The 14,019-nt window shown below is 29.1% G+C and overlaps 1 protein-coding gene across 3 annotated transcripts in view; it reads left to right on the top strand.

Annotated features, from left to right (window-relative positions):
- Nucleotides 1–14,019, top strand: part of LOC111423108 (inversin-B-like) — a 106,330-nt gene that overhangs the window by 61,563 nt on the left and 30,748 nt on the right. Inside the window, exon 1 of one of the 3 annotated variants that reach the window (XM_071195716.1) lies at nucleotides 13,138–13,454. The exons of the other annotated variants lie outside the window; for them this stretch is intronic. Coding sequence (XP_071051817.1) covers nucleotides 13,357–13,454 — 98 coding nt within the window. The 5' untranslated portion in view covers nucleotides 13,138–13,356. Of the gene's footprint in view, nucleotides 1–13,137; nucleotides 13,455–14,019 lie in introns of those variants that run through there. 3 annotated transcript variants of the gene reach the window in all.

Here is a 14,019-nt window from a genome sequence, read left to right as displayed (position 1 = left end):
ACAGATAGGAAACAGATGAATATAAACCAGGGAGACTATACAGAGGCTGGTGATAGAAGAAATAGCTTGATTAGAGACTGTAAACAGATGAATAAGATTGTATTGAAACTAAAGAGACTGGAAACAGACTGGTAATAGAAGAAATAGACAGAACAAAAACTGAACAAAAATGACAGAAACTAGAATGAGATTGGTAATAGAATGTTCTGAACAGATTGATAATAGACAAAATAAACTAAATACAGACTGCTTGTGTTTCTGGCACGTTTCAATTTTGAAGTATATTACTTAAATGATTATCACGAACTATTTTGTTTATGATTCAATTAGCACTGACTGCTTATCTATGCAGAGTATGCTTAGAGATTGCTTTAGAAACTACGCGACGTCATATAAAAATATTTGCGATTTGTTAGAAAGTTCTTTTGATTTAGCAGTTTCTTCACTACATTTGATAAACATCACCCTAAGATATATTAGGCATGTCAATTGTTCATTTGGCTACAAGTGGTCCACCATTTGTTTCTGACCTAATTTTCAGTACGTTATCATCATACATATACAAAAGGCTTCAATTCATCTTGCATCTGCTCCGAATCTCATTAGTGTTATAGCAACTGCTCATCTCAGTTATGTGTTGACAATATACATCATCCTTACTCTTGATAGTTCCGTCTTTCTAGACCTCTCAATTTTACTACAATCACGATACGATAGTTAAATAGCTAATAGAAAGATTTGGCAAAACAGTTTGGTGTGTAAAAGATAAGAACTAGGTGGTTAAATACGAGGGAGAGAAATGGGGGAATGGATCTAAAGAATACGCCATCATATGCTAACATACCACTCCACAAGAAGGGAAACACGAACATTTGTGACAACTATTGGGCCATCTGCCTGTAATCATGCGTACACAAGATATTCTTGAGGTTAATTAAGACAAGGTTCGGACGTTACATAGATAAAGAACTACAAAGGGAAAAAGGAATCCGGAAAAATAGATAAGCGCAAGATCACATATTATATACAATTAGAGCTTGGCTATATTAGACCTGAGTGCATAGTCCGACGTGAATAATTAGAATAAGATGGATGGGGTCTAAAAGTTTCAATATGGAAAAAGGAATGAATCAGGGAGACTCTCCTAGCCTCCTCCGTTTATTGTGGTTATGGGCCAAATATTAAAAAAAAGTAAAGAGAGGACACTGAACTTATAACTTGGATATTGGGGAACAGAAGAAGTAAGCCTTCAAAGTGTCAGAATACACAGTCAGGAGTTGCAAGTTGCAGTCAACAAATGGAATATCTATGCAAAAAGTGCAGAAATGAAATTAGCAAACAAATCAGCATCGAGGAAGAAGACATAAATATCATACGTGACCAGAATAGATTAGATATAGCAAATCACTATGAATACTTGTGGTGACTGATGAGTAATGATGGGATAATAGATCAGGAAATAAGAAACAAAAAGTCCAAAGCAACAGCAATGTATTACCAGATTAACACAACATTGATAAATAAAATAGAGCTGAGTAAAGAAACAAAGATGCACATGTACAAAGCAGAATATGTGCCAACATTTATTTAAATAAAAGTGAAATGGGAGATTATTTAGCACAATCAACCAGTGCAATTATGTATTTGGCCAATGCAATTTCAAACTTATTCTGGATGTTTAGAGTTTGGCCAGTATACATCTAGATATTTTCTTGTTTTTTATAATGTTGGCAAAATCTTGAGAATATCAAAACTTTATGAATCCTAATACATAGCGTATTAAAGTATGAGTCGAGCCTATCTCGTTTAAATCAGAAGATCAAGAAGTAATCTCGGTCGACTAAGTGTCATGAACATCAAGACCACAAAAAACTAAGTCTTCGAAGACGGCTGTGGTGACTTTTGTAGATGATTTGTATCCCAACTCATACTGGCATAAATGAAAATAAAATGACAGATTAGTTAGCACAATCAACCAGTGTAATAGTGTATTTAGCCAATGCAAGTTCAGACGTATTCTAGATGTTTAGATATTTTCTAGTAGTTTTGTGAACAACTTTGTGAATCCTAATACTTAGCATATATCGTATTATGTATGATATCTCGCTTGAATCAAAGGTAAGAAGTAACCTTCGGACTTCGAAGACATCGGCCGTCTTAAGCGTCTGCTATTGCTTTCCAACACATTCTGGAATCGTAAATGCTACATGCTGAAGGAGGATTGAGGCTTGTCAAAAGGTCTTCATATATTTAACTTCTTTGGACATGCAATACGGAAGAACAGCATGGCAAAATTCATGGTACAGAGGAAGGTTGATGGCAAAAGATCAAGAGACAAGTCAGCGGTGAGATATACAGGGTGTTCAGAAATTGGCGGATAATCTACACGCAGCGACATTCTTCGTTCTATTCTAAAGCGAAAATCTTAATTGTAAAATGTTGTATCATGCTTCATACGATTTCACGAGGTTCTTAAAGGTCGGATAATTTGTCCATAAATAATCATTAAATCAATAAGCTGTAGTTTAGAATAAATAGAATTTTGAAAACTAGTTTTTTTGTTAAAGTTATTTTCTGTAGCTTTAAAGTTCGTTATTAACATTTTTTCATTATCATATCTTTATGAAAAACACATTTGGCAACATAGTAGAACAACATTTTAACATTAAGATTTTTAATTTAGAGTCGGTCGTAGAATGGCGCTACGTGTAGATTATGAATTTCTGAACAGCCTGTATAGAGCAAGTAAAGGATCTGGTACCTAAGTCAATTTCCCGTAGCGTGCTATAGAAAACAGACAGAGAGAGAGAGAGAGAGATCATCATACACATACAGGGTGTGTCAAATGTCTGGAATATAGCCAATAACTTCGTCAGTTGTGGTTTTAAAGAAAAATGGTTCAAATAAAAGTTTCATTATTAATTGTGGCTCATTTTTTGGCGATATCTGCTTGTTTGCATTGTTTTTGTTTCGTTGCTATGGCAACCAACATTGTTATTTTAAATGGAATGCATATGTTTTTTTGCATATTTTGATAAAAGATGAAATCCTCTAGGCGATAAACATATCAAATCATATGGTTGTATAAGAAAAAAATCATATGGTTGTTATTGTTTTTCTGTCTTTTGAAGATGGACAAACATCACATCTCTTCCTCTTTCTTGGAATCTCAAAACTAGTAGATGCTTCAGCTTATTATTTTGTTTCTGGTTTTTCGTGGTTCTTGTATTCTGCTATTTCAAATCAAAAGCTGAATTAAGTTTCAAGAGCTTCTTTAGTATGTATGCGGTCATGGCGCTGATGTCAATCATGTTACAAAAAAACTACAAGAGGCCATCTCCTCGTCATCTTTTTCACGGTGGTTGTCCACGCCACCCTTTGTTTTATTGTAGTCCAGAATTACTTTTTTAGCCATTATCAACATTTTTATCACTGTGCAGAATACTCAGAAACGTTACAAGCTTGCGTTTCATTGGCCAATACGAAATAATCATTGCATCGTCTGTAAAACCAAACTGTGTAGAAAACAGTTGACAGTTTTTTGGATCAACAAATGAAGATGGCTAATTTTTACGGATCGTACCTACTAAACGTTTCACAACCCTTTCGCCTTGATTCTTGTCTCTTTCCTTACCCTGCTTTCCAGGATAAATTTCCAGTTTCCAAGCATAGGTTGTTACACTATCATAAATGGCCCAAAATTGTATTCCATATAGTCCAGATTCTGATAGAATATATTACCTAACGGGACATCTGCCTCTAAAAGTGACAATCTTTGTATCAAACAACTTGTTTGTTCTTGGATATAAAAGAATTAGCTCCATCCGGATTTCTGGTTTCGGACTCAAAGTTTATCTCCATCTTGCTTAGGTCTACTCCGAATCTCATTGGTTTACTGACGACTGTTGGATATGCGAATCTACATTAATTATAACTTCATCTCCGTTACCTTTTGACTACATAAATCACCTTACACTCGATACTTGTGTCTAAAACACTAAATATACTCGTGAATTATAATCCTAGTACAACATAACTGCACACATCAAGATGCAATCGCTGAGTAATGACGAGTATTAATCATTATAGGGAAGTAATAAAATAGTGGTAGCTTAATATACAGGGTGATTCAAAAAACCGCTGACAGACTTCTAGGGAAATGAAATGTCTTAATATACATGGGGTCCCAAATGCCTCCTTAACGAGATATAACGGGTCAAAGTTCCTTTAACCCTTTGTGTCCCGACGGTACTTTAAAGTACCGGTAGTTTTAAACACTCATAACTGTAGTCATCTATTCGACTCAGCTGTCGGTACTTTCTACTATACAAGAAAGAATCTGTATAAAAAAAGACGCAATCCGCACTGTAGGGTTTTTAGGTATATTTTAACTTATTCGTCCAGAAGTGAGGTTAGAAGTTTAGTGCGTTTTTGAATTTTGTTGTTCAAAAAGGTATCTCCTTGATAAATGATTATTAGGTGTGATTATTACAGATCATTTTAAAAAGAAAGCATTGAGCTTTAATTTAAAATAAGTCTCATTCCTTAATTTCAATAAATACGGCTTCCAGGAATTTTTAAATTAGCATCTTTTTTGACACTTTTAGGTTATACGAAAATGTTAATTTTGTTTCAACTTTTTTTTTCTCAATATTTTTCCGATCCAACCCAACAATTATTATACATCATTTTAAAGAGAAAGATTTGAGCTTTAATTTAGAACAAGTCTCATTCCTTAATTTCAATAATTACGGCTTCCAGTAATTTTTAAATTAGCATTTTTTGACACTTTTAGGTTATACGAAAATGTAAGTTTTGTTTCAACGTTTTTTTTTCTCAATATTTTTTCAATCCAACCCAACAATTATTATACATCATTTTAAAGAGAAAGCTTTGAGCTTTAATTTAGAACAAGTCTCATTCCTTAATTTCAATAAATACGGGTTCCAGGAATTTTTAAATTAACATCTTTTTCGACACTTTTAGGTTATACGAAAAGATAAGTTTTGTTTCAACATTTTTTTTCTCAATATTTTTCTAATCCAACCCAACAATTATTATACATCATTTTAAACAGAAAGATTTGAGCTTTAATTTATAATAAGTCTCATTCCTTAATTTCAATAAATACGGGTTCCAGGAATTTTTAAATTAACATCTTTTTTGACACTTTTGGGTTATACGAAGATGTAAGTTTTGTTTCAACATTTTTTTTCTCAATATTTTTCCAATCCAACCCAACAATTATTATACATCATTTTAAAGAGAAAGATTTGAGCTTTAATTTAGAACAAGTCTCATTCCTTAATTTCAATAAATACGGGTTCCAGAAATTTTTAAATTAGCATTTTTTGACACTTTTAGGTTGTACGAAAATGCAAGTTTTGTTTCAACATTTTTTTTCTCAATATTTTTCCAATCCAAGCCAACAATTATTATACATCGTTTTAAAGAGAAAGCTTTGAGCTTTAATATAGAACAAGTCTCATTCCTTAATTTCAATAATTACGGCTTTCAGGAATTTTTAAATTAACATCTTTTTTGACACTTTTAGGTTATACGAAAATGTAAGTTTTGTTTTACATTTTTTTTTCTCAATATTTTTCCGATCCAACCCAACAATTATTATACATCATTTTAAAGAGAAAGCTTTGAGCTTTAATTTAGAACAAGTCTCATTCCTTAATTTCAATAATTACGGCTTCCAGGAATTTTTAAATTAGCATTTTTTGACACTTTTAGGTTGTACGAAAATGCAAGTATTGTTTCAACATTCTTTTTTCTTAATATTTTTCCGATCCAACCGAACAATTGTCATAGATCATTTTAAAAAGAAAGCTTTGAGCTTTAATTTAGAACAAGTCTCATTCCTTAATTTCAATAAATACGGGTTCCAGGAATTTTTAAATTAGCATTTTTTGACACTTTTAGGTTGTACGAAAATGCAAGTTTTGTTTCAACATTCTTTTTTCTTAATATTTTTCCAATCCAACCCAACAATTATTATACATCATTTTAAAGAGAAAGCTTTGAGCTTTAATTTAGAACAAGACTATGGAATGCCATAATTTCAATAATTACGGCTTCCAAGAATTTCTAAATTAACATCTTTTTTGACACTTTTAAGTTATACGAAAAGGTAAGGTTTGCTTCAACATTTTTTTTCTCAATATTTTTCCAATCCAACCCAACAATTATTATACATCATTTTAAAGAGAAAGCTTTGAGCTTTAATTTAGAACAAGTCTCATTCCTTAATTTCAATAATTACGGCTTCCAGTAATTTTTAAATTAGCATCTTTTTTGACACTTTTAGGTTATACGAAAATGTAAGTTTTGTTTTACATTTTTTTTCTCAATATTTTTCCGATCCAACCCAACAATTATTATACATCATTTTAAAGACAAAGCTTTGAGCTTTAATTTAGAACAAGTCTCATTCCTTAATTTCAATAAATACGGCTTCCAGGAATTTTTAAATTATCATCTTTTTTGACACTTTTAGGTTATACGAAAATGTAAGTTTTGTTTCAACACTTTTTTTCTCAATATTTTTCCGATCCAACCCAACAATTATTATACATCATTTTAAAGAGAAAGCTTTGAGCTTTAATTTAAAATAAGTTTCATTCCTTAATTTCAATAAATACGGCTTCCAGGAATTTTTAAATTAACATCTTTTTTGACACTTTTAGATTACACGAAAATGTAAGTTTTCTTTCAACATTTTTTTTCTCAATATTTCTCCAATCCAACCCAACAATTATTATACATCATTTTAAAGAGAAAGATTTGAGCTTTAATTTAGAACAAGTCTCATTCCTTAATTTCAATAAATACGGCTTCGAGGAATTTTTAAATTAGCATCTTTTTTGACACTTTTAGGTTATACGAAAATGTAAGTTTTGTTTCAACATTTATTTTCTCAATATTTTTCCAATCCAACCCAACAATTATTATACATCATTTTAAAGAAAAAGCTTTGAGCTTTAATTTAAAACAAGTCTTATTTCTTAATTTCAATAAATACGGCTTCCAGGAATTTTTAAATTAACAACTTTTTTGACACTTTTAGGTTATACGAAAATGTAAGTTTTGTTTTACATTTTTTTTGGTCAATATTTTTCCAATCCAACCCAATAATTATTATACATCATTTTAAAGAGAAAGCTTTGAGCTTTAATTTAGAACAAGTCTCATTCCTTAATTTCTATAAATAGGGCTTCCAGGAGTTTTTAAATTAGCATCTTTTTTGACACTTTTAAGTTTTGTAAGTTTTGTTTTAACATTTTTTTTCTCAATATTTTTCCAATCCAACCCAACAATTATTATACATCATTTTAAAGAGAAAGCTTTGAGCTTTAATTTAGAACAAGTCTCATTCCTTAATTTCAATAAATACGGGTTCCAGGAATTTTTAAATTAACATCTTTTTTGACACTTTTAGGTTATACGAAAAGATAAGTTTTGTTTCAACATTCTTTTTTCTCAATATTTTTCCAATCCAACCCAACAATTATTATACATCATTTTAAAGAGAAAGCTTTGAGCTTTAATTTAGAACAAGTCTCATTCCTTAATTTCAATAAATACGGCTTCCAGGAATTTATAAATTAACATCTTTTTTGACACTTTTAGGTTATACGAAAATGTAAGTTTTGTTTTACATTTTTTTTTCTCAATATTTTTCCGATCCAACCCAACAATTATTATACATCATTTTAAAGAGAAAGCTTTGAGCTTTAATTTATAATAAGTCTCATTCCTTAATTTCTATAAATAGGGGTTCCAGGAATTTTTAAATTAACATCTTTTTTAACACTTTTAGGTTATACGAAAATGTAAGTTTTGTTTCAACGTTTTTTTTTCTCAATATTTTTTCAATCCAACCCAACAATTATTATACATCATTTTAAAGAGAAAGCTTTGAGCTTTAATTTAGAACAAGTCTCATTCCTTAATTTCAATAAATACGGGATCCAGGAATTTTTAAATTAACATCTTTTTCGACACTTTTAGGTTATACGAAAAGATAAGTTTTGTTTCAACATTTTTTTTCTCAATATTTTTCTAATCCAACCCAACAATTATTATACATCATTTTAAACAGAAAGATTTGAGCTTTAATTTATAATAAGTCTCATTCCTTAATTTCAATAAATACGGGTTCCAGGAATTTTTAAATTAACATCTTTTTTGACACTTTTGGGTTATACGAAGATGTAAGTTTTGTTTCAACATTTTTTTTCTCAATATTTTTCCAATCCAACCCAACAATTATTATACATCATTTTAAAGAGAAAGATTTGAGCTTTAATTTAGAACAAGTCTCATTCCTTAATTTCAATAAATACGGGTTCCAGAAATTTTTAAATTAGCATTTATTGACACTTTTAGGTTGTACGAAAATGCAAGTTTTGTTTCAACATTTTTTTTCTCAATATTTTTCCAATCCAAGCCAACAATTATTATACATCGTTTTAAAGAGAAACCTTTGAGCTTTAATATAGAACAAGTCTCATTCCTTAATTTCAATAATTACGGCTTTCAGGAATTTTTAAATTAACATCTTTTTTGACACTTTTAGGTTATACGAAAATGTAAGTTTTGTTTTACATTTTTTTTTCTCAATATTTTTCCGATCCAACCCAACAATTATTATACATCATTTTAAAGAGAAAGCTTTGAGCTTTAATTTAGAACAAGTCTCATTCCTTAATTTCAATAATTACGGCTTCTAGGAATTTTTAAATTAGCATTTTTTGACACTTTTAGGTTGTACGAAAATGCAAGTTTTGTTTCAACATTCTTTTTTCTTAATATTTTTCCGATCCAACCGAACAATTGTCATAGATCATTTTAAAAAGAAAGCTTTGAGCTTTAATTTAGAACAAGTCTCATTCCTTAATTTCAATAAATACGGGTTCCAGGAATTTTTAAATTAGCATTTTTTGACACTTTTAGGTTGTACGAAAATGCAAGTTTTGTTTCAACATTCTTTTTTCTTAATATTTTTCCAATCCAACCCAACAATTATTATACATCATTTTAAAGAGAAAGCTTTGAGCTTTAATTTAGAACAAGACTATGGAATGCCATAATTTCAATAATTACGGCTTCCAAGAATTTCTAAATTAACATCTTTTTTGACACTTTTAAGTTATACGAAAAGGTAAGGTTTGCTTCAACATTTTTTTTCTCAATATTTTTCCAATCCAACCCAACAATTATTATACATCATTTTAAAGAGAAAGCTTTGAGCTTTAATTTAGAACAAGTCTCATTCCTTAATTTCAATAATTACGGCTTCCAGTAATTTTTAAATTAGCATCTTTTTTGACACTTTTAGGTTATACGAAAATGTAAGTTTTGTTTTACATTTTTTTTTCTCAATATTTTTCCGATCCAACCCAACAATTATTATACATCATTTTAAAGAGAAAGCTTTGAGCTTTAATTTAGAATAAGTCTCATTCCTTAATTTCAATAAATACGGGTTCCAGGAATTTTTAAATTAGCATTTTTTGACACTTTTAGGTTGTACGAAAATGTAAGTTTTGTTTCAACACTTTTTTTCTCAATATTTTTCCAATCCAACCCAACAATTATTATACATCATTTTAAAGAGAAAGCTTAGAGCTTTAATTTAGAATAAGTCTCATTCCTTAATTTCAATAAATACGGGTTCCAGGAATTTTTAAATTAGCATTTTTTGACACTTTTAGGTTGTACGAAAATGCAAGTTTTGTTTCAACATTCTTTTTTCTCAATATTTTTCCAATCCAACCCAATAATTACTATACATCATTTTAAAGAGAAAGCTTTGAGCTTTAATTTAGAACAAGTCTCATTCCTTAATTTCAATAATTACGGCTTCCAGGAATTTCTAAATTAGCATTTTTTGACACTTTTAGGTTGTACGAAAATGCAAGTTTTGTATCAACATTCTTTTTTCTTAATATTTTTCCGATCCAACCGAACAATTGTCATAGATCATTTTAAAAAGAAAGCTTTGAGCTTTAATTTAGAACAAGTCTCATTCCTTAATTTCAATAAATATGGGTTCCAGGAATTTTTAAATTAGCATTTTTTGACACTTTTAGGTTGTACGAAAATGCAAGTTTTGTTTCAACATTCTTTTTTCTCAATATTTTTCCAATTCAACCCAACAATTATTATACATCATTTTATAGAGAAAGCTTTGAGCTTTAATTTAGAACAAGTCTTATTCCTTAATTTCAATAAATACGTGTTCCAGGAATTTTTAAATTAACATCTTTTTTGACACTTTTAGGTTATACGAAGATGTAAGCTTTGTTTCAACATTTTTTTTCTCAATATTTTTCCAGTCCAACCCAACAATTATTATACATCATTTTATAGAGAAAGCTTTGAGCTTTAATTTAAAACAAGTCTCATTCCTTAATTTCAATAAATACGGGTTCCAGGAATTTTTAAATTAGCATTTTTTGACACTTTTAGTTTGTACGAAAATGCAAGTTTTGTTTCAACATTCTTTTTTCTCAATATTTTTCCAATCCAACCCAACAATTATTATACATCATTTTATAGAGAAAGCTTTGAGCTTTAATTTAGAACAAGTCTCATTCCTTAATTTCAATAATTACTGCTTCCAGGAATTTTTAAATTAACATCTTTTTTGACACTTTTAGGTTATACGAAAATGTAAGTTTTGTTTAAATAGTTTTTTTCTCAATATTTTTCCGATCCAACCCAACAATTATTATACATCATTTTAAAGAGAAAGCTTTGAGCTTTAATTTAGGATAAGTCTCATTCCTTAATTTCAATAAATACGGCTTCCAGGAATTTTTAAATTAACATCTTTTTTGACACATTCAGGTTATACGAAAATGTAAGTTTTGTTTCAACAGTTTTTTTCTCAATATTTTTCCAATCCAACCTAACAATTATTATACATCATTTTAAAGAGAAAGCTTTGAGCTTTAATTTAGAACAAGTCTCATTCCTTAATTTCAATAATTACGGCTTCCAGTAATTTTTAAATTAGCATCTTTTTTGACACTTTTAGGTTATACGAAAATGTAAGTTTTGTTTTACATTTTTTTTCTCAATATTTTTCCGATCCAACCCAACAATTATTATACATCATTTTAAAGAGAAAGCTTTGAGCTTTAATTTAGAACAAGTCTCATTCCTTAATTTCAATAAATACGGCTTCCAGGAATTTTTAAATTAACATCTTTTTTGACACTTTTAGGTTATACGAAAATGTAAGTTTTGTTTCAACACTTTTTTCTCAATATTTTTCCGATCCAACCCAACAATTATTATACATCATTTTAAAGAGAAAGCTTTGAGCTTTAATTTAGAACAAGTCTCATTCCTTAATTTCAATAAATACGGGTTCCAGGAATTTTTAAATTAGCATCTTTTTTGACACTTTTAGATTATACGAAAATGTAAGTTTTGTTTCAACATTTTTTTTCTCAATATTTTTCCGATTCAACCCAACAATTATCATACAGCATTTTAAAGAGAAAGCTTTGAGCTTTAATTTAAAATAAGTCTCATTCCTTAATTTCAATAAATACGGGTTCCAGGAATTTTTAAATTAGCATCTTTTTTGACACTTTTAGGTTATACGAAAATGTAAGTTTTGTTTCAACACTTTTTTTCTCAATATTTTTCCAATCCAACCCAACAATTATTATACATCATTGTAAAGAGAAAGCTTTGAGCTTTAATTTAGGATAAGTCTCATTCCTTAATTTCAATAAATACGGTTTCCAGGAATTTTTAAATTAACATCTTTTTTGACACTTTCCGGTTATACGAAAATGTAAGTTTTGTTTCAACAGTTTTTTTCTCAATATTTTTCCAATCCAACCCAACAATTATTATACATCATTTTAAAGAGAAAGCTTTGAGCTTTAATTTACAATAAGTCTCATTCCTTAATTTTAATAAATACGACTTCCAGGAATTTTTAAATTAACATCTTTTTTGACACTTTTAGGTTATACGAAAATGTAAGTTTTGTTTCAACATTTTTTTTCTCAATATTTTTCCGATCCAACCCAACAATTATTATACATCATTTTAAAGAGAAAGCTTTATGCTTTAATTTAGAACAAGTCTCATTCCTTAATTTCAATAAATACGGGTTCCAGGAATTTTTAAATTAACATCTTTTTTGACACTTTTAGGTTATACGAAAATGTAAGGTTTGTTTCAACATTTTTTTTCTCAATATTTTTAGAATCCAACCCAACAATTATTATACATCATTGTAAAGAGAAAGCTTTGAGCTTTAATTTAGGATAAGTCTCATTCCTTAATTTCAATAAATACGGCTTCCAGGAGTTTTTAAATTAGCATCTTTTTTGACACTTTTAGGTTGTACGAAAATGTAAGTTTTGTTTCAACAGTTTTTTTTTCAATATTTTTCCAATCCAACCCAACAATTATTATACATCATTTTAAAGAGAAAGCTTTGAGCTTTAATTTAGAACAAGTCTCATTCCTGAATTTCAATAAGTACGGCTTCCAGTAATTTTTAAATTAGCATCTTTTTTGACACTTTTAGGTTTGTATTGATTCCAAAGGTCTTTACTGAGTGTGTTTTGATACCGTTTTAATTCTGTCACAAAGTTTCAACATTTTTGATTTCTTGGGACACATAGGGTTAAAATTAAACATTATCTGCATAAAAAGCCCTTTTTTAAAAATATTTTCAACTCTACTATATCTCGACAACGAAGCATTTGCGACCCATGTACATTAAGACTATTTATCTTAATTTTTCATGTATTATCTCCTCTAGAAGTCTGTCAGCGGTTTTTTGAATCACCCTGTATACATAAATTTGATTATTATCGTTTATATATAGCTTGGATTAATGAAATTTGTAATTATTGTCTTAATACATCGAGACATACTAATATATGATATAACGTTTGTTCCTGATGATGAGTATCCCGTCGAAACCGGTTGAAATTAATAGAAAATTGCATCGAATTAAAAAAGAAAATAATAATAATTCGAATGTACCGCTTTGTGCTACCTCTTTTTCTTTCGCACCTCCACAACATCTTCAGCACGAAAACAGTCTCTTCTAGTTCTTGTCTCAGTACCGTATTAACTGTCCGAGGAGAATGTTCGTTGCGTGCAAACCGGCGTAGTGCTACTTTTTCTTTATTTTCTAAATAATTACACCGTTTACAGTTTTTAAATTAACCAGAAAAAAATTAAGTGTTAAAAAAGACTTTGTTTTAAAATTAAGTGATTTTAATCAAAAAATGGGCACGTTTTTAAGTTATTAAGAAAAAATAAGATTGTTTTTGTGTTCTATTTTTTTGTGTGTGTCTTCATATGCAATCGGTACACTTATTCAGGAGCATGTCTAATATAATTTGCGGAAACGGTACTGTTTCAAAGAAAAAACAGAAAATAACCGAACCGAAATTAAGGTAAATGGGATATTTTAAAAGGGGGGATTAACCTCAATATAATATAATAACAAAATTTGATATAAAAATGTAGAAACTTAGATATTAATCCGAATGATTAATTACAATGAAGAAGTTTTCACTGAGAATAATAATAATCGAAGAATTTCGAAAAAAAATTTATTAAATAATAGAAAGCTCACCACGTCTCGATGAACAATAAGAAAGTTAAAAGTTACAATTTCATAAAAAAGAAATGTTGATCGCTATTTAATAATCGTAATTGATTTAAAAAGTAAAATTGACATTTAAAAACAAATCATAACCCGTAAAGAAACAGGAAATATAGTAATTATGTAACGTTTTAAACGACGATAAATTTTGCATAAACTTCTTTTCAAAAAGTTTATGTGGAAATACAAATTTATCCTTGAGCTTATAGAAAATAATTTTTTGTTGATTATTACATCATTTTGTTATGATTCTCTTTATTAACGCGTATAAATTGCGAAACCTTCCTTCGACGACGCTACGTTTAATACAAAGTGTATAGAACTTGCGCAAAACCTAATTATAACGTTTTAAT

This window comes from Onthophagus taurus, chromosome 5 (genome assembly GCF_036711975.1).
Source record: "Onthophagus taurus isolate NC chromosome 5, IU_Otau_3.0, whole genome shotgun sequence".
NCBI lineage: Eukaryota > Metazoa > Arthropoda > Insecta > Coleoptera > Scarabaeidae > Onthophagus > Onthophagus taurus.
This window is presented reverse-complemented; position numbering and strand designations above follow the sequence as displayed.